Below are 20,339 nucleotides of genomic sequence, written 5' to 3'. Positions count from 1 at the left end.
GAAACTTGCATCCAGGATGAGTGTAGGAGAGTTATTTTTATTACAGAGTGAGCATTAGCTAGTAGGGAAAATAATTTGGAGATTACTTAATCCCATTACCGGAAGCTTCTATGAAATATTTGTGTACACTTTAAAATGAACAAATAAAGCAAACATGAGAAACAGCAGGATGGAAGAGTGAAGAGGAATAGACCATAGCTGAATGATTACTGAATGGTCAGATGGATGCTTAGAAACAGGACAGCAGGAGAGCTGCCATGGTCAGATATCTGCCACTGATAGAAGGGCATTGCTACCAGAGCAGCTCTCCATGCTCCTGCTGTGTTCATAGGCTCACAAATGCGTTTCCCAGCAACAAGTGGAATGCTAGTAAGGGGCATTACAGTAGTATTAGTTAGATCACATTTCCTAAAGATCCTGCTGGTTCTGTAGATTACAGATTTTGCTGCTAAAACTTATTCCTTTCTAGCAGGGGAGACAGTCTGTGCTGTAAATTACTTGAAGGAGGAGCAAAAAAACCTGAGGCATGCTCTGTGTATGGGGGCAGTTCTGTAAAGTCTGAAGTCATTGTCTTCTGGTAGTCAACAGGATCAAAGCAGTAGTACATGTTAATGCAGTGTAGCACCAGGACATGTCCTTACTGTGCATGTAATATCATGTAAGGACTATTAGTATGTAAACTGCTCTTTGGTATACTTCTAGTACCAACCTTAGTTTATATTAATGGAAACACAAAGCTCCTTCCTCTCTTCGGCTGCCTTATTCTCCTGTACTGTTCTGCCGGCCTGCTTTGAGCCCAGACACAGTGCTGTTGTCTGAGTCATGGCAGTAAGAAGAATCTTTGAGGAGGAGCATGATTGCCTGATCCTATTAAAAGCAGTGTCAGTTTGAAATTACCTGCTAAAAATAACAGGGAATTTGCTGTTGCAGAAGCTGGTTGGTAAGCAATTGCTCTCAAATTAACAACAATACAAACAAAATCCCCTTCCCCAGAACTAACCCCAAAGCTCCCAAACAGGGGAAAAAAACCAAGCCAACAGAAAAGCCTAGCTGGTACTTTTGAAATTGAGCACAGCAGTGATCAGACACACTTGACACTTACCTGGCATGATTTCTCACCCTTCTTACACCTAGCTTCAGAATAATATAACTCTATCTGCTGCCAGAAGGTGCAAGAAAGGCTTTATGTACTTCCTGTACAGCTGCTGGAGTTGGTGGTGTGATGAAGCACCTAGAACTGATGAAGGCCGGTAGCCAACAGCATGTGTTCTGCAGATGATAAAGAGGGTTCTCATCTTCTCTCTGACTGGAGATTGCTCTCAGTGCAGTAATCAGTGTTTGTGATGTTATGTCCACGGGAGATGCTGGCTGTTCAGGGTTGTGGGCTGGCATCTTTTCAGGTTTGCTTGTTGTGTGGCTTGCCTCATTTTCTTCCTTTGCTCAGAAGTAAACCTGCTTTCCCACCTGTCTGCAGTTGCATAACGCTCACTCTTTCTGACTACATCTTTGCCAGCTACCAGAAATGCTTATGTGGGGGGCAAAAAAATTTGTTACAGCAAGGTATTTTTAGCTGTGTTAAGCAAAATTTATTTGGAATAGGGAAAGAACAGCCAGTATCAAATCATCAGCCACTATTTTTTTTGGCTACCAGCATGTGCTCCTTGGACCCATTATCATCTCCATTTGGCACTCAGGTAGTGTTCCAGTCTCCTGCTGGTACATTCAGAAGTAGTGTAAGACCAATAAACCACTTTTTTGCTAAGAGAACTATGTGACAGCTAATTTTAAGTGGCTAACCAGTGTTTTTCCCTAGTGGTGAAATTAAGGCCCCCCAAAATCTGGAGTGCCCACCACCCGAGTGGAGAAAGAAGTACTTTTGAGTTCAGGCTTAGGTGTAACTTCTTCTGAGTTCAATTTCACACTGACCTTACCATGAAAGAAAAAACAGCTGTTAGATGGGGTTGATCTTTTTGATGCTCCATTTATAGAGGAAAAAGTCAGCATGCCTGAATTATGATGCAAGTTACTCAGAGAAACCAACCAAACATTCCCTGCATGTTTAACTTTGCCTTTGCATTGGCAGTGTACGTTCTGTGCCTGCACCTACACAGTAAATGTAGTGCTTCTAAAAGGTAGCCATGACTCTGACATTGGCCATGGAGGGATTTACCAGAAGTTTAGTGTGCTTAGTACCTGAAGCTTGCTGATTTAGTTGGCATCTGTGATTCTGAGAGGCTGTCAATTAGGGCTTTGTACTCAGCCTGAAGTTCCTAGATGGTACTGAAAAGGTATACTTAAAATGTTAAACACTGTATTGTTCTTGTCTGTAAACAACAACTGTGGTGCCTTTTTTGGTGATAGGATCAAGTTCCAGAATAAATTCAATGATGTTTATAGGGTGGATTTGAGATGCTCCTCTCAGAGCTGGAGTAAGAATTTTGTCTTAGACCAGAGGAGACAACAGCAAGATCTTAGATCAGATGGAAAAGTAGTGGAATTACTACTGTGACTTTGAGATAATGTATCAAAACCACAAACAGAGCTGAGGTAAAGAGAGAAAAAGCTTGGGAACTACACCTACCCAGGGGCTTAACCAGAGTGGATGCATGGTTAATAAGCAGCTAAGAAGGACTAAAACCAAGATGGAGCTCAGTTAAATACGCCAATGAGAACTGAGGAATGCAATCCTAGATGTCATTGTATCATGTTTGTTTGGAAGCTTAACTACAGCTGGAGTAAGATGCTAAAAGTTGATAATACTAAAGGTGAATGAGATTGAGAATAAAGGGAAACTTGTCAGCTCTGCATAGTGTATGTAAATTTCACTGAGGATAGTAATGTTCTGCCTGCCCAGAGGAAGATGGGGCTCCCTGTATCCGGGGGACTGTGAATCTGGATGGTAGTTAATGCAGGAGTAAAATACTGGTTTGACTTCTGCTCTAAGTGCTAACACCAGTGCCTCTGTCCTGAAAAAAGTAATTTGTTACACTGGTACAAATGCAACAGCTGTCTGTGTAATGGTGTTGTGTAGCTTTACATAAAACAAAGACCAACACTGAGCATCAAACTCCATCTTAGCATGCCTGTGAGAACGTAGCACCTACCATCTTTGGAAACGTGATCGTGTCTCTAAACCCAGATGTCAGCTCAACTCTGAAGAGGCCCAGCACCATTTCTGTGATTACTGCTTCTGTGTTGCCTTCATTTTACAATTATTTTTTTCCTTTTTCTTTCAGCTTTACCTTCAGGCCAGAATGAAAGGAGACTGGGCAAGACTTGTGCGTCCCACTCTACAGTTTGGTCTTATCGCTGCGTCCATTTATGTGGGTCTTTCACGTGTTTCTGATTACAAGCATCACTGGAGTGATGTTTTAACAGGACTCATTCAGGGAGCAGTGGTAGCTGTGCTCATTGTAAGTAATTCCTTGGGGGGATGGTGTGTGTGTGAATGCTACTTTTATAAACAGCACCCTAGAATTGCAGGCTGTGTTTAGAGGAAAGCAGACCTGTTCCAAAATTGCTGGAGAGTGGAAGTAAATCCTCAAACTGTAGCAGCAGTACTTTGGGGAGTGAGGCAGACTCTGGGCCAGAAGCTATTTTAACATTTGGGCAACATTAAATTGTCTCTGCCCAAGAGCTTTTCAAGTAACGTGAGTTGGAAAGTCAGCTGCAAAATTGTGTGGGCCTCTCTAACTATACCCTTTGCTTCTAGCCAAATTGGAAGTCTCAAGTACAATAGCAACACGTGAGAATAGCCTATCCCCACAGAGGGAAAAGGGTTCTAGGAAGGGAGTTGGCAGCTTTCATTGACAGGGCTTTAAACTAGATTTGAAGGGGGAAGGGGCTGAAACCAGTCCCCCCAGACTGGAGTTTGAGGGTGGTAAGCTGGAGTCGGGGTGAAACCAGCAGCCCAGCTGAAGTGCATGTACAGTAATGCATGCAGCATGGGTAACAAACAAGAGGAGCTGGAAGCCTTGCTGCAGCAGGAAAGTTATGATGTAGTTGCCGTGACAGAAACGTGGTGGGATGACTGACATGACTGGAGCACTGTCATTGGTGGCTGCAGGCTCTTCAGGAGAGACAGATGAGGGAGAAGGGGTGGAGGGGTGGCCCTGTACATCAGGGAGGCTCTAGATGCCATGGAACTAGAGATTAAGGATGATGAAGTTGAGTGCCTGTGGGTGAGAATTAGAAGGCCAACAAGACTGACATCCTGGTTGGAGTCTGTTATAGACCACCCAACCAGGATGAAGAGGTTGATGAATTATTCTACAGGCAGCTAGAGGCTGTCTCAAGATCACCAGACCTTGTTCCTATGGGTGACTTTAACCTGCCTGATATCTGCTGGGAACTCAACACAGCAGAGAGGAGGCAGTCCAGAAGGTACTTAGAGTGTATGGAGGATAGCTTCTTATCCCAGCTACTGGGTGTGCCTACAAGGTGTAAGGCTTTGCTCGACCTTTTTGCCAAGAGAGAAGGGCTGGTGGGAGATGTGGTGGTTGGAGGCTGCCTGGGGTCCAGTGACCATGAGATAATTGAGTTTTCAATATACAGTCAAGCTAAGAGGGGCAGCAACAAAACCTCCACTCTGGATTTCTGGAGGGTGGAAGGCTGTGGCTATTGTCTATATGGACTTCAGCAAGGCCTTTGACACCATCCCCCACAGCAAAGTCCTGGCCAAGTGGGCAGCTTGTGGCTTGGACAGCAGCACTCTGTGCTGGGTTAGGAACTGGCTGGAGGGCCAAGCCCAGAGAGTGGTGGTGAATGGTGCCACATCCAGCTGGCAGCCAGTCACTAGTGGTGTGCCCCAGGGATCAGTGCTGGGCCCCACTCTCTTTAGTATCTTTATCTATGATCTGGATGAGGGGATTGAGTCCATCATCAGTAAGTTTGCAGATGACACCAAGCTGGGGGCAGGAGTTGATCTGTTAGAAGGTAGAACTCTGCAGAGGGACCTTGACAGGCTGGGCAGATGGGCAGAGTCCAGCAGCATGAGATTGAACACATCCAAGTGCCAGGTTCTACACATTGGCCACAGTAACCCCATGCAGGCTGGGGTCAGAGTGGCTGGAGAGCGTCCAGGCAGAGAGGGACCTGGGGGTGCTGGTTGACAGTAGGCTGAACATGAGCCAGCAGTGTGCCCAGGTGGCCAAGGCGGCCAATGGCATCCTGGCCTGCATCAGGAACAGTGTGGCCAGCAGGAGCAGGGAGGTCATTCTGCCCCTGTACACTGCACTGGTTGGGCCACACCTCGAGTACTGTGTCCAGTTCTGGGCCCTTCAGTTTAGGAAAGATGTTGAGTTGCTGGAACGAGTCCACAGAAGGGCAACAATCTGATACGTCCTCGATCAGAGGACTTTATATTAAACGGATTTTTGGACTCAGGAGTTGGATCCGGAGCTTGCTTTTTGTGCTCGCTTCGGCAGCACATATACTAAAATTGGAACGATACAGAGAAGATTAGCATGGCCCCTGCGCAAGGATGACACGCAAATTCGTGAAGCGTTCCATATTTTTTTCCTGGAGAAGAGGAGACTCAGGGGTGACCTTATTACTCTCTACAAATACCTGAAGGGAGGTTGTAGACAGACGGATGTTGGTCTCTTCTCCCAGGCAAGCAGTACCAGAACAAGAGGACACAGTCTCAGGCTGCGCCAGGGGAGATTCAGGCTGGATGTTAGAAAAAAGTTCTATACAGAAAGAGTGATTGCACATTGGAATGGGCTGCCTGGGGAGGTGGTGGAGTCGCCATCACTGGAGGTTTTTAGGAGAAGACTTGACGGGGTGCTTGGTGCCGTGGGTTAGTTGCTTGGGCGGTGTTGGATTGGTTGATGGGTTGGACGCGATGATCTTGAAGGTCTCTTCCAACCTGGTTTATTCTATGTATTCTATGTATTCTATTCTATGTAACAAAGCTGGTGAGGGGTTTGGAACACAGCCCTGTGAGGAGAGGCTGAGGGAGCTGGGGTTGCTTAGCCTAGAGCAGGCCCAGGGGAGACCTTACTGCTTTCTACAACTACCTGTAGGAAGGTTGTTGCCTGGTGGGGGCTTGTCTCTTCTCCCAGGCAACCAGCACCAGAACAAGAGGACACAGTCTCAAGGTGTGCCAGGGAAGGTTTAGATTGGATTTTAGGAAGAAGCTCTTCACAGAAAGAGTGATTGGCCATGGGAATGGGCTGCCCAGGGAGGTGGAGTCACTGTCACTGGAGGCATTTAGGAAGAGACTCGATGGGGCACTTGGTGCCATGGTTTAGTTGATTAGATAGTGTTGGGTGATAGGTTGGACTTGGTGATCTCAAAGGTCTTTTCCAACCTGGTTAAGTCTGTATTCTGTATTCTTTAGTTTTTTAGAATTGGCAAACAAATTTATTGAAGGGTGCTGGGTGATCAAGAGGGTAACTCAGATGCTTGCTAAGACAAGCAGGAGTAGAAGGTGGCATTAGTGAGAAGAGAGTTGAAAGGTGAGAAAGTTATTTCTCAAGATAAAGAACGCCAAAGCCCTTATCGAACAACTTCAAGCATTCACTGCCACAAACAAAGCTGAGGTAGCATGTGTTAGGGCAGCAACTGCATATGGAGCACTAAACTTTACTGAGTAAGTTCAGCATTAAGTGAAAGCTGAGACTGCTTCGATTAGCAGTCTGTGACCATCCAGCTCTCAGCACTGCTGTCCTAAGCTGTGTTGTACAGCTCTCAGGTTTGCTAGTGAGAGGTGAAGTAGTAATTAGAAAGGGAAGGGACCATGAGAAGATGTCTCCTTTGTTGCAGTTCATGCAGCACTAGGTAGTACATCTACTAGCATGAGGTAGTGGCTGGTGGTAAGAGCACAAGCTGCAGAATTGGATGAGGGCACAGCTGTGAGGAAGTGAGGCGATACGGTCAAAGAAATGCAGGAAAGGACACCATAGGTGGAGCTGGCCATACTGCTGTAAATTCTGCCAAGGAGAGGATGAATCCAAGCATGGTGATGTCAAATAACTGCAAATGAGTGACAATCTCAGGGCCTAGTAGTAGTTACTAATGAACAGCTCAAGTACCAGCACTCCTGTCCAGTTCAAAGCGAAATGTGGAAGCAGTCATTTTGCTTCGTTTAGAGTTGTGTAAACTGACTATTGTAGTAAGCAGTGCCTGGTAAAGCCCTGCAGGTAGAGCAGTTAGCACTCAAGTCTTGAGTTTCAGCGTAAGCCATCAGCAGCAGGGGGAAGGGGAAGGTCAACAGCAGAAGGAAAACCTACTGCAACAAAGATGCCAGAATTTAATGGGAGGCTTCCTAGCAATTTTCTGAGGTTTTGGTGTTTAAACTTACTATAGTTTTGACCAGGGAATATGCCTTCTGCAAAAGTATCTACCCTTTACTTGCAAAACCTACAGCTGCAGGCCATTAACAAACAGGAATTTGCTCCCTTAGGTTGTGTACGTGTCTGACTTCTTCAAAGTGAGAGGATGTACGTTTCAACCCAAGGAAGATTCACACACAACCCTCCATGAGACACCAACAAACGGAAATCACTTTGGCAGCAATCATCAACCATGACAAGTGACCCACCTCAGCTGTCTTGCTCTCTGGAAGAAAAACACCCTTTCACAAGTCTAATGATGTAATATAAGTAAATGCCTTTAAGGGACTGCTGCTGCTCTTGGATGCTCACTTTACCTGTATATAGTAACACCTACCACAGTTACTGAATATCTAAATTCTAAATTCCTGTTGGTTCAAGCTTTTGCTTAAAGAAAAGAAAAAAAAGCTATTACAACTTAAACTTTTTATTGAAAACATGGTAACAGTTATATTACATACACTGCTGTTTGTACATGCCTTGTTGAAACAACTGTGGTTTAAATGCACACCAATAAAGGAAATAAAAACTCGAGATGGCTGTAGCATGCGTCAGAACTAGATGAGCCTTGTGGTCCCTTCCGACCCTGATGGATTCTGTAATTCTCTGTGAAGCTGATGACCTTGTTCCACAGGAATCCACTACTGCTTTTAGTAGGTAACTTCTCTTACAGGTAAAGGCTTGCAGCAAACACAATGTCTCTCTTGATTTTAGTAATCCCTATTTAAAAAAGATGAAAGTAGTATTAATATCCAGCAGTCTCAGCTGAGGCACTATTGTAAGTAGTCACAGGCATGTGACACTATGAAGCAGAGCACTGGTCCATTTAAAACCTGTAAGTCTCTGTGCATCTCTCTTCAGTCACAGGCTTGCTTTAGGTGTCAGAATTCATCAAAGCAACACCTTGCACTTCAGAACATTGTTATCAGGAAGGTCAGCAATGAGGCTCCTTACCATTAACTCAATACCAGAAGCTTATGTTAACAAATCACTCACCCAACACCCTGTGTGGCTCTGCCCCGCTCCCCTGCTTTCCAGCATTACTTCTTACACTGTGAAATACATACCCTCTGCAAACTTATTTTCCAGCTCTGTGTTTCCAATGGCTTTGGCAGCCTGGCACATCTGCCGAAGCAGCTCCTCCAGCCTCCTCATGCAACGAATTATGCTCCCTATAAAAAAGAGAAAACTCTGTATCCCCTGTTACACCACGCCACTGTGTAACTCAGTTGCTGGAGCCTGCAGTACTTCCTTCTCCAACCCTGCTCCCTTTATCTAGAACAGCATACATCTTCAGCTTGGTTTCTGTTTAACAGTAAACTCCATCAAGCATTTCCTTAATACCGTTTCCAAATGCTTGTCCTGTTCTGTCTTCACAGCCTCCAAGTAGTACCTAGTCAGAATTTCAAGTACTTGGGAAGATTTGCTTCCAAAACAATAGAGGTTTGGGGGGGATTGACAGTGTCTGCTTCAAGAACTGTCATCCACAGGTTTTTATCTTCTTGAAAGCTCTCAGTTCTGCAGTTGGCAGAGCAAGGGAGACAGTAAGTGGTCTGCTGTACTACTAATGCCACTTAAGAATCCAGACGAGTCTACCACTCAATTGCACTCCTGCAGCAATGCATTCATGCTCAGTCTTGACAGCAGACCTACACTGCAACCTGATACTCATTTGTAGTTCATGCTTTCATCTCCTCTTAGTTTCACCTAACAGTGCCAATACTTAAGCAGCATGCAAACAGCACATGGTTTAGCCATTGCTCCTGCACCACCTCACACTTAGTTCAAAGTTATTGCATGCAAAATAACTGTCACAAGGTAAATCTGGGACGAAGCAATGGAGAACAGCCCTGTGGAGAAGGACTTGGGGGTACTGGTGCATGCAACGCTGGACATGAGCTGGAAATGTGCACTTGCAGCCCAGGCAGCCAAACATACCCTGGGCTGCATCAAAAAAAGTGTGCCCAACAGGTCAAGGGAGGTGATTCTACCCCTCAGCCTCTGTGGCGAGACCCCATCTCGAGTACTGGGTCAGCACATTATGAGAGGGACGGAACACCACTGCTACAAGGACATGCTGGAGAGAGCTTGGGGTGAGAAGGCTGTGGGGGAACCATATTGTGGTCTTTCATTACTTAAAGTAAGATGGGGACAGACATTTTAGTAGGGCCTATAGCAGTATGACAAGGGGTAACAGCTTTAAAAGAGTGTAGCTTCAGACTAATAAAAAAGGAAACCTTTTTTTACAGTGAGGGTGGTAAAACACTGGCAAAGGTTACCCAGAGAGGTGGTATAAGCCCCATCTCTGGAACCATCCAAGGTCAGGTTGGGCAGGGCTCTGAGCAACCTCATCTATTTAAGAGCTGTCCGTGTATGACTCTTCCATAGTTCAATGAAATATTAGCTCCAAACAAGTATAATAGCTGGAAAAAAAACCTTTTCATGTGAAAAGAAGATGCTATAAAGCTGTTTGGAAAGTGAGAAACTAAGTAACACTTCAATAAAACATTTCATGTGGTTCCAGTAGACCAATTTAGTTTCTCTAGGAAGAATAGTTTGTGTGAGAGTAGCAGTCTGCAAAACCCTTATTGCAATGACATCAGGTGAAAAAAAATCCATACCAGGCCAGAAAACCAAAGCAAATAAACTGCAGGCAGGTCCCCAGGTATGGCTATGCTGCATTGTGGTAGGCCCTGGCTCAACTCCTCAAGGATCCTTTCTTGTCTCCATTGAAAAGGTGACATGTTCCATTGAAATGCTGACAGCATTTACAGAAAGCACAGCTGGGGTTGTTGCAGAAATACTTTTTTTTGTGCAGGAACAAAACTTGTATTTTTGGAATGAGTTACTATTGTCTACACAAAACAAAATGGCCAGTCCAAAACTGGTTAACAGGACACTTGGCTCAGCTTACCATTCTTCCCTGCAGCTTTGAAGAGCTGCTCTGATTTCTTCTTCTTAACACACATTTCAGCTTAATGACCGCTCTTTTGCATTAGCCAGTCAACAGTGTTCTGATCTGTGGCAAGCACACGTGCTCTTGGAGCACTTAGGTTTATCTACTTTCCACAGCTACAAGCTTTCAGACTACTCATAATTGCACCCAGCAAGAGGTTTCAGACATTCGACCATCAATACTAAAACAATAACAGCACACACTTTCATCTGTCTTTAGGCTCGTGAGAGTGGAAGCATGCCCTCAACTCAAGATTTCTGTCTAGAGAAGTTCTGCTGGTGCCTGTTGTTAGCCTGGATGGCAGCACAACACTGAATACTAGGCTCCCACTCATGGTTGGAGTCTGTTATAGACCACCCAACCAAGAGGAAGATGTTGCTGAAGCATTCTATAGGCAGCTTAAGGCTGTCTCAAGATCTCCTGACCTTGTTCTCATGGGCGACTTCAACCTGCCTGACATCTGCTGGGATCTCAACACAGCAGAGAGGAGACAGTCTAGGAGGTTCTTAGACTGCATGGAGGACAGCTTCTTATCCCAGGTGCTGCATGAGCCTACCAGGGTCAAGGCTATGCTTGACCTCCTCTTCACCACCAGGGAAGGGCTGGTGGGGATGTGGTGGTCGGAGGCTGTTTAGGGGCCAGCGACCACGAGAGAATTGAATTGTCAGTATTTGGTCAAGCTCAGAGGGGCAGCAAGAAGACCTCCACTCTGGACTGCCGGAGGGCAGACTTCAGGTTGCTCAAGGAACTAACTCAGAAGGTTCCTTGGGAAACAGCCCTTAAAAATAAAAGGGTCCAGGAGGGCTGGACCTGCTTCAAGAAAGAACTGATGAAGGCTCAGGAGCAGGCTGTGCCAGTGTGCCGGAAGAGGAGCCGCCGGGGCAGACGGCCAGCCTGGATGGGTGATGAACTTTTAACAGAACTAAGGGAAAAAAAGAGGGTGTATCATCTTTGGAAGAAAGGTGAGGCAACCCATGGAATGTTTAAAGAGGTTGCTAGGGCATGTAGGAGGAAAATTAGAGAGGCAAAAGCACATTTGGAACTCAAACTGGCCTCTGATGTGAAGGACAACAAAAAGTCCTTCTATAAATATATTAATAGCAAGAGGAAGGGCAGGGACAACCTCCACTCCTTGGTTGACATGGAGGGAAATGTTGTAACACAGGATGAGGAAAAGGCAGAGGTACTTAACACCTTCTTTACCTCAGTTTTTACTAGCTGGAAAGAACGTCTACCAGACAGCTGGCCTGCAGAGCTGGCAGAAGGAGCTAGGGAGTTGCATAGTTTCCCTGTGTTCCAAGAGCAAGTGATAGGAGCTCTCCTCAGCAGCTTAGACCCCCACAAGTCCATGGGACCAGATGGGATCCATCCTAGGGTGCTGAGAGAGCTGGCAGATGAGCTGGCCAAGCCACTCTCCATCATTTTTCATCAGTCCTGGCTCACTGGAGAGATCCCAGCTGACTGGAAGCTGGCCAACGTGGTACCCATCCACAAGAAGGGCCGGTTGGATGAGCCAGGGAATTACAGGCCTGTCAGCCTGACCTCAGTGCCAGGAAAGATTATGGAGCAGGTCATCCTGAGTGCAATCACACAACACTTAGAGGATGGCCAAGGGCTCAGGCCCAGCCAGCATGGGTTTAGGAAGGGCAAATCCTACCTGACCAACCTGATCTCCTTCTATGATCAGGTGACCCGCCTGCTGGATGTGGGGAGGCCTGTGGATGTAGTCTACCTGGACCTCAGCAAGGCCTTTGACACCGTTCCCCATAGCAAACTCCTGGCCAAGCTGTCAGCCCATGGCTTGGATGGGAGCACACTGCGATGGGTTAGGAAGTGGCTGGAGGGCCGAGCCCAGAGAGTGGTGGTGAATGGTGCCACATCCAGCTGGCAGCCAGGCACTAGTGGTGTGCCCCAGCGATCAGTGCTGGGCCCCATGCCCTTTAACATCTTTACTGATGATCTGGACGAGGACATTGAGTCCATCATCAGTAAATTTGCTGATGACACCAAGCTGGGGGCAGGAGTTGATCTGCTGGAGGGCAGAGAGGCTCTGCAGAGGGACCTCGACAGGCTGGACAGATGGGCAGAGTCCAACGGCATGAGATTGAACACATCCAAGTGCCGGGTTCTGCACATTGGCCACAGCAACCCCATGCAGAGCTACAGGCTGGGGTCAGAGTGGCTGGAGAGCAGTCAGGCTGAGAGGGACCTGGGGGTGCTGGTTGACGGTAGGCTGAACATGAGCCTGCAGTGTGCCCAGGCAGCCAGGAGGGCCAATGGCATCCTGGCCTGCATCAGGAACAGTGTGGCCAGCAGGAGCAGGGAGGTCATTCTGCCCCTGTACACTGCACTGGTTAGGCCACACCTCGAGTACTGTGTCCAGTTCTGGGCCCCTCAGTTTAGGAAGGAGGTTGACTTGCTGGAAAGAGTCCAGAGAAGAGCAACAAAGTTGGTGAGGGGTTTGGAACACAAGCCCTATGAGGAGAGGCTGAGGGAGCTGGGGTTGCTTAGCCTGGAGAAGAGGAGGCTCAGGGGTGACCTTATTGCTCTCTACAACTACCTGAAGGGAGGCTGTAGACAGACGGATGTTGGTCTCTTCTCCCAGGCAGCCAGTACCAGAACAAGAGGACACAGTCGCAGGCTGCACCAGGAGAGGTTCAGGCTGGATGTTAGGAAAAAGTTCTATACAGAAAGAGTGATTGCCCATTGGAATGGGCTGCCTGGGGAGGTGGTGGAGTCGCCATCATTGGAGGTTTTCAGGAGGAGACTTGATGGGGTGCTTGGTGCCGTGGGTTAGTTGTTTGGGTGGCGTTGGATTGGTTGATGGGTGGGACGCAATGGTCTTGAAGGTCTCTTCCAACCTGGTTTATTCTATGTATTCTATGAAGAGCACAGCAGCCTTGCAGGAAGCACTGTTAGTAAGTTGGGAGGGGTGGTGGTAGTGGTAATGAAAAATTAGTTTTTAAAAAGTGGTGGCTTCAAATACATCATCTGATGGCTGGAAAATTTTCTGCCCCCTTAATAAAACTGGTGCTCAACAGTGGAGTTGCAGCTCCTGTAATAGCAAGAACTCATTACTGCCCAAAACAGCAGAGACAAAAAATACATGTCCTTTAGGGCTTTAATAAGCCATCCTGCTGTACCTCATGGTGACAACCTCTATTGAAATTAGGATAGGAAGCACTAATACCTAACATGAAAATCTGTGCTTAGGATCACAGTAAGGACACTGTGGTTTTGGTTTGTGTTTGGCTGTTTGCATGTTCTCCTCCCTGACCGCCCTGCTTTTTCCCTTTGGTATTTTCCTTTCTTTGAAGTTGCTATAGCAACGTGCTAAATCAGGGCAGACTCCACTGGGATTTACCAATACCGCACTGCATTTAAGGTAAGCATAAATGACAATGGATGTCTGAGTGCTTTCCTTCCTTTTTGACAGTGCATGGAAAACCAGCCCATTGAAAGGAAGAATCATGCATCAGCCCCTGCCACAAGGGCTGAACTTCTCAAAGCAGGCCCACACTGCGGACTCAGACAAAACTGACAGACTGGCCTTATCCCAGCTGTGGCAAATGCAAAGCAGCCCAACATGACTATGCATTATCAACAGTCCTACTACGATTCATGTGCCAAAACCAAAACACACCAGCTACTGCTTCCCCTGCCCAGACATCAGATGAAGTAGGAGGAATCTGCTGAATGCAGAATCAAAGACTGCCACAATTCCTGCTGCTTTAGAAATATCCCAAGCCTGTGCAGTCGATTACAGAAGTGCATTAGTGATTCTTTTCCCCTCCCCCCCAATTCTGTACATGCAAACAAGAAAACTGCATTTCAGAGAGGCAAGGCAATGGTGACAACTGACAGCTTCAAAAAGAATTTGCAGGTATCAGCCATTACATAAAAGCTTTTGGGACCGGTGCAAGCATCACAGTGTGCTTCACACCTTTCCACACAGCTGGTAGAAGATGAAAGAAGGGTTTTCATATTTAACCTTTAGGTTACTGACTCGTCTTTTGAAAAAGTATCTGGGTTTATGTCATCCTACTTTTAACATAAAAAATAAATCTAAGTATCCTTCCATAAGGGGCAGTTTCTAGTACTCTGATTGCAGGAATCTAATTAATCCAGGTGACAGATGACATCTAGGCTTTTCAAATGTATGTGCTGCACTGCTGTGATGGACCATCCGAAACAGAGACTTCATTACCAGCTCTCAGTTCTCTCCTCTTTAAGACAGCAGAAAGAATCTTCAACTCGAGGAGTAAATAAAATGCTTAAGTGTAATGAGGAAAGGTGCAAGAGCTCTACTTCTTAATGGCAGGCTTTTAGAACATGTGATGTTTCCCTTCATCTAGCAAAGGTGTTACCTTTAATTGAAATACTTAGGATTTCTGAGTTTTCTACCAAGATGTGATCATCATCCATTTCATGTTAGGGAATTACCATCTCACAGCTTCTAAAGAAGACCAGATTAACGTACCTTCAAAGACATCAGTCATTTTGCATATGTGAGCAAAGTTGGCTCCGTTTGCCCATGTGTATACAACATCCATTAGGTTGGGTCTGAAAGAGTTTAAGTAATTCTCTTCGTCGATTTCCAGCTTTGCCTCTGCAGACACCCTGGCAATTCTTTTTGCACACTCCTTCAAAACATTAAAAAAAATGACCATACATTTCAGTGCTTAGCCAACAGAAAGGCTAACCCTAACCTCTAACCCCTAGCCAACAGAAAGGCTTGTGAGTTACTAGGTAAAGTTACTAGGTACTGCATACAGGACGAGACTTCCTTTTCTGCTCTGCCCTGGTGAGGCTGCATCTCAAATACTGCATTCAGTTCTGGGCCTCTCAGTTCAAGAAGGACAGGGAACTGCTTGAAAGAGTCCAGCACAGAGGCACAGAAATGAGTAAGGGAAGACTGGGGGAGCTGGGGCTCTTTAGCTTGGAGAAGAGGAGACTTAGGGGTGACCTCGTTCATGTTTATAGATATGTAAAGGGTGAGTGCCAAGAGGATGGAGCCAGGCTCTTCTCGGTGAGGCCAAACGACAGGACACGGGGCAATGGGTGGAGGCTGAGGCATAGGAAGTTCCATGGAAACATGAGGAAATTTTTTTTTCCACTGTTAGGATGACAGAACACTGGAACAGGCTGGCCAGAGGGGCTGTCGAGTCTCCTCTGGAGATATTCAAAACCTGCCTGGATGCATTCCTATGTGATCTGCTCTGAGTGATCCTGCTCTGGCAGGAGGGTTGGACTAGATGATCTCACCAAGTCCCTTCCAACTCCTAACACTCTCTGATTCTGTGAAATTACTTTGAATCAGAAAGTAAGCTGCTGTTTACATTTGTAAACTCTGCCTGCACTAACAACTTACAGTACTGTAAGCAAACTTGTAATAGCTTTGAATGGCACGTTCTAAGTTAGCATTCATGATTTCAGGCAAACAAGATAACTCATTATTGCACACTGCAAAGCCACATGCAGTCAAATTTCACTAATAACCCAAAGTCATGTCTTCACCATGCACTCATACATTTCACTCAGACTTCTTGTGGATTACCTGCATTTGCCGGAGTGGTCCTGCCAACTGCTCTGTCAATTTTGGCATTTCACTGGACTGAAAAAGAAGACATTAAATAAGTTCATGTGCTCCCATAAACATTTGCTCTACACCAGATTAAATGCAAAACCAGAAGCTCAATGTGTACTACTGCCATCCCAAGTTACTCCAATGAGTTCTCAAGGTTGTTATCAAACATTAACGTTTACTGAATTATCCAAGTACTCATTCCTCAACCTAAATCAGAAAGCAAAAATCCTTCTGTACAGTATGCCAATAGCATGAAAAAAAAAGGCAGTTCCTTCTTGAATAGTTCCCAAATTCCCTCTACTTCGCTGTTCCATAGTTTTGAAGTGCCAAAATGCTGTTCATTTACTACCTAACCTGTTACAACCTTTCAATAGCTGAAACATCACCGATGAGGTATGAAAATTTGGCTATTCAAATACAGCAGCACATGTTTAGACCCGAGTGCTATTGCTGGAAAAACCACTGTAACTCTAACTAACGACAGCTTACTTTGCCATCCCTTCTACTAACAAAAGTAATTTGTTAGCATCTGCTGCTAGGGTGCCTTCCACATTTGGAATCAACCTGAGTGATACATCTTGCTAGTTACCTGCAGTGTAGTATTTCACGTGTTAGTTTACTTTTATGTTGTTTTCCTGTTGATGCTAAACTTCTATGCAGTTTATAGGTGGGAAAACAATGACGCTTGATATCAAATGCCCATGATTTTGCTTTAAACCACACAGTCAGCTTTAAACATCCCTTTTGGCATCATTTTCACGCAGTATTGCCGTTTTCATTAACAGGTCAAGATTACTGCCCAAATAACATAGAATGGGCACGTCTCAGAATTGAAGATGCTCTCACCCTGGAGTGCAGGTGCAGATATTGTTAAGCCTCTTTTTAAAATAAAAACTCTACATTTTAAGGTATAAGGAAGTGTGTGTGCAGACATAAGTACAGGCATGTGTGCTGAGCTCTCTTAGTACTGCTTTTACGCACAAGGAGGAAACAGTTGCAGATTCCACGACAATTTGACACAACCCTTGGCATGTCATTCACAAGAAAGATATTTTAGCACAGAAGCTGCCACACCTTTGTTAAATGCAATGGCAGTTCATATTAAACAACTTAGGAAAGAATACAAAATCTCCAAGGGGAGATTGGACGTGGCACTTGGTGCCATGGTCTAGTTGTGAGGTCTGTTGGAACAGGTTGGACTTGATGATCCTTGGGGGTCTCTTCCAACCTTGGTTATACTGTGACACTGTGAAAATGTGCAATGGCTCACACTGTTACAAACAACCCCTGGAACTGAATTTAAACAGCAACTGTTGGTAGACAGCAATGTCTAAAATTCATGAATTCAAGTAACTCACATTCTCTTGAAATACAAAACAGCTTAGCAGAGCAGTTGCCTGTTCTGCCGTTAAGTCATTGAAGAGACCATTGAACATCATTTCTGTCAGGAGTAGTTCATCAGCACTAAAATGAAGAGAAGGAAAATCAGGGGAAAGACTTACTGAAATGCAATTTTAAACTGAAGTACCATTAATCTGTTTTGTAAAGCAACTGAATAAAGATAGGAAACACACCTTCTACATTTTTCTTAATTTGGAACACCACTACTGCTACGCTAGCTTTCTAGCAAAAGAGTGCAAAAGTATTTTAAGGAAATCAAAAGCCCTTACTGAACCACAAAAAAATATCTCCTGATAGTTCATACAAGTTATGTTTTATGAGACAGGACATCACCAGATTTGAAAGCACCAGACAGGCAACTTATGAAAGAACTGAAATCGACGCTGCTGGAAAGATTCAGCTGGGTATTTCCAAGACACTGAAAACAGGAATCAACTTGCTATGTTAAGACCTAATAATGAAATACAAAATCCAAACATTTGGATAAAATACAAAATTGTTGGTAAGACTATGCCTCTGTTTTTGGAGTTTATCAGAAAAATGCGTAGTCTGGAGGTATTCTTCTACAGAATCAAAAACGGTTCCTGGAAGTCAGGAAGTTCATAAAGTTCTGATTCAGCTTCCGTGTTTGCTACCAAATTTTGCAGGGGACAAGAAGTTATCAGGTACTGAACAAACACACGTACCTTCTTTCCAACTATGTGTAAGGCAAGAAGGCACAGTAACAGAAGTCATTGTCACTTGTAAAAATAGGACATTCTACCAAAATCTGAGTTTATGCTCTGAAATATGAAGTCTGATTCATTAATTTCTGTGGAATCTCTACTACATGTTTTTATACATACACACACCCCCCCCCTGCTATATGTATTACAGTAAAACATATCAATTCCATAGGCTTATTCCAACAGCCCTAAGGAAGCAATGAATCTGTATTCCAAACTTGTCAGCCGCTTGTTAATGTCTTGACAATCACTGTTTACACCACAGTCTGTGAGTAACTCTGTACTAAGAGTCCTGGGAAGTGGAATGTGGAAACTGACACCAACTTCTCACATAATGTACAATATAAACACAAAACCCACTGCACAAGCAGTATAGGAAAACAGCCACTGTTTGGGCATTTCTATGTCCATATTTTAGTGTCAAAAATCTGGTTTATTCTGTCCTTAAATTGCAGTCTTTACTGCTTCAAACATTACATTCACTTTATGGCACCGAGCATAATCTCTGACAAATCGTTCTTCTAGTGGTCTCAGGACTTTACAGAATCACAGAAGGGTAGGGGTTGGAAAGGATCTTTTGGAGACGGTCGAGTCCATCCCCACTGCTAACGCAGGTTCACCTAAATCTGGTTGCACAGGATCAACCGTGACAACATAGTAACTCCAGCAAGGACAGTAACAACATGCAGTTCATGACAGTCATCAGCTGGCACACAAACCAATTACCTGCTGATTTCACAAGCGACTCTTCCTTTCATCTCAATGACATCTGAAGAGGTGGCAAACCCCAGCCTCCTCAAAACACGCTTGCGGCATTTGAGTTCATCCATTTGCAAGACCGTTCTGGCTTTTTTCAGTTCTCGCTTTGCTGCTTTAATATCCATAGCAATCTGGCATGTCAGGAGAGAAACCACATGCTGCTGCTTTAACAGATCCTAACTGGTTTAAAGTCATTGTTTAAATTACATAAAGGCCTCAGAATGACAGTTTATGAACACACTAGTTGACACCGACTCAACTAAGAGGAAGGCTTAAGGTAAATGTACCCCAAAAGTGTTAAAAAAATCTTCTCCATTTACCCATAATAAACTCTGGGAAGTTTGGGAAGCTGAGCTATTTACCCTGCTCAAAGCATGTGGAGAGGATGGTTAGGGCAGGAAAACCCTAAAATCAGCCCATACTGAAAAGTCACAGAAGAAATCTTTGGCTGAGAAATGAGCACTTATCCTCTGATGTACTGGCCTTGTAATTGTTCACAGGCACTCAACACCCCAACAGCAGGGTGCACACTGCTGAAGCCTGCTTGGTCCATCAGGTCTTACCACATGCGACTTTCCGCTACCCATCCCAGAACTACCTCACTCCTGGAAAACCTGTTTTCTGGGGCATCACAGAAACAGAAGAACTGGTTTTGCTCACAACCAGTTTCAGTCTAGAAAGGTCTGACTCTATACAAAACACTCAAGTGTATTGCTTCCAGGCTCAGAGTCTGCTCAGGAAGCTGCAGCACAGTGACTTGCATGGTACACACCTGTCGACATAATAAGCCCCCCCTCAATTCAACTCAGCTCTGCACAGGCATATTAAAAACAATCAATTTTAATTATGTGTGTTGATTTTACCTACACTGTATTGTGCCTCTTCAGTGGAAAAGACTCAAGTGACACCTCTGTACCCTTCTAACCGAAGACGACTTTACCTGGAAAGGTTTATTGTCAGATGCAGTCCCCATGCGTATCAGTGAAGGGCACGCCACTGACTCAGCAAATTTCCAGTAGGATTTGACAATTTTAATGATTTTTAAAAGGATTATGTGGTCTTACTGATTTAAAAAGTATTATTTTGGATTACTAATTAATTTAAAAAATGATTAATTTATTAACTGATTATTTGGGCTTTGCAAATAAGAAAACATTTAAGCAAGCAGACTGAGTGTCTCTCTTCAGCTATGTAAGAGTCTTTTGGGTTGTGTTTTTACCTGTGCTTTTTTTTCACAGAGTTTGTACACAGTTTCCAAGTTGGGATCATTGTGTAGAGGATGTGAATACATCCTATGCTCAAACGCCTCTACTTTTTGGATTACTTTTTTCAGTCCTTGATCTTTGATGCCCATGTCATCAATAGGGTCTAGTAAGGGTACTCCATCAGGAAACCGTTTCTGTACTTCCTAAAAGGAAAACAAAACAATTAAAATACTTCAGGGTGAGATTAGTAACGGTAAAATAAACTTCTGCAAATGAGCTGGCACAACTACAGGGGCACAGAAGGCAGCAGTGTACGTTTGTTACATGGAGCCCAGGTTGGACTTGATGACCTCTGAGGTCTCTTCCAAC

At 44.8% G+C, this 20,339-nt stretch overlaps 2 protein-coding genes and 1 non-coding gene across 4 annotated transcripts in view; 2 read left to right on the top strand and 1 right to left on the bottom strand.

The window, feature by feature from the left end:
• The window catches only part of PLPP1 (phospholipid phosphatase 1), a 74,962-nt gene extending 67,080 nt beyond the window's left edge, over positions 1–7,882 (top strand). For both annotated transcript variants that reach the window (XM_054178579.1, XM_054178578.1), the window contains exons 5-6: positions 3,237–3,413; positions 7,409–7,882. In XM_054178579.1, coding sequence (XP_054034554.1) covers positions 3,237–3,413; positions 7,409–7,534 — 303 coding nt within the window. In that variant the 3' untranslated portion in view covers positions 7,535–7,882. The remainder of the gene's footprint in view (positions 1–3,236; positions 3,414–7,408) is intronic.
• Positions 5,411–5,517, top strand: LOC128899533 (U6 spliceosomal RNA). Its single transcript, XR_008463127.1, has one exon. It is a non-coding gene; the product is annotated as a U6 spliceosomal RNA (small nuclear RNA).
• A 45-nt stretch (positions 7,883–7,927) lies between the features above and the next one.
• The window catches only part of MTREX (Mtr4 exosome RNA helicase), a 47,076-nt gene continuing 34,664 nt past the window's right edge, over positions 7,928–20,339 (bottom strand). The window contains exons 21-27 of the mRNA XM_009896604.2: positions 19,985–20,173; positions 18,733–18,896; positions 17,239–17,344; positions 15,851–15,907; positions 14,774–14,936; positions 8,405–8,509; positions 7,928–8,057 (exon numbers count right to left, since the gene is read on the bottom strand). Coding sequence (XP_009894906.1) covers positions 8,005–8,057; positions 8,405–8,509; positions 14,774–14,936; positions 15,851–15,907; positions 17,239–17,344; positions 18,733–18,896; positions 19,985–20,173 — 837 coding nt within the window. The 3' untranslated portion in view covers positions 7,928–8,004. The remainder of the gene's footprint in view (positions 8,058–8,404; positions 8,510–14,773; positions 14,937–15,850; positions 15,908–17,238; positions 17,345–18,732; positions 18,897–19,984; positions 20,174–20,339) is intronic.

Source organism: Dryobates pubescens, chromosome Z (genome assembly GCF_014839835.1).
Source record: "Dryobates pubescens isolate bDryPub1 chromosome Z, bDryPub1.pri, whole genome shotgun sequence".
Lineage (NCBI taxonomy): Eukaryota > Metazoa > Chordata > Aves > Piciformes > Picidae > Dryobates > Dryobates pubescens.
This window is presented reverse-complemented; position numbering and strand designations above follow the sequence as displayed.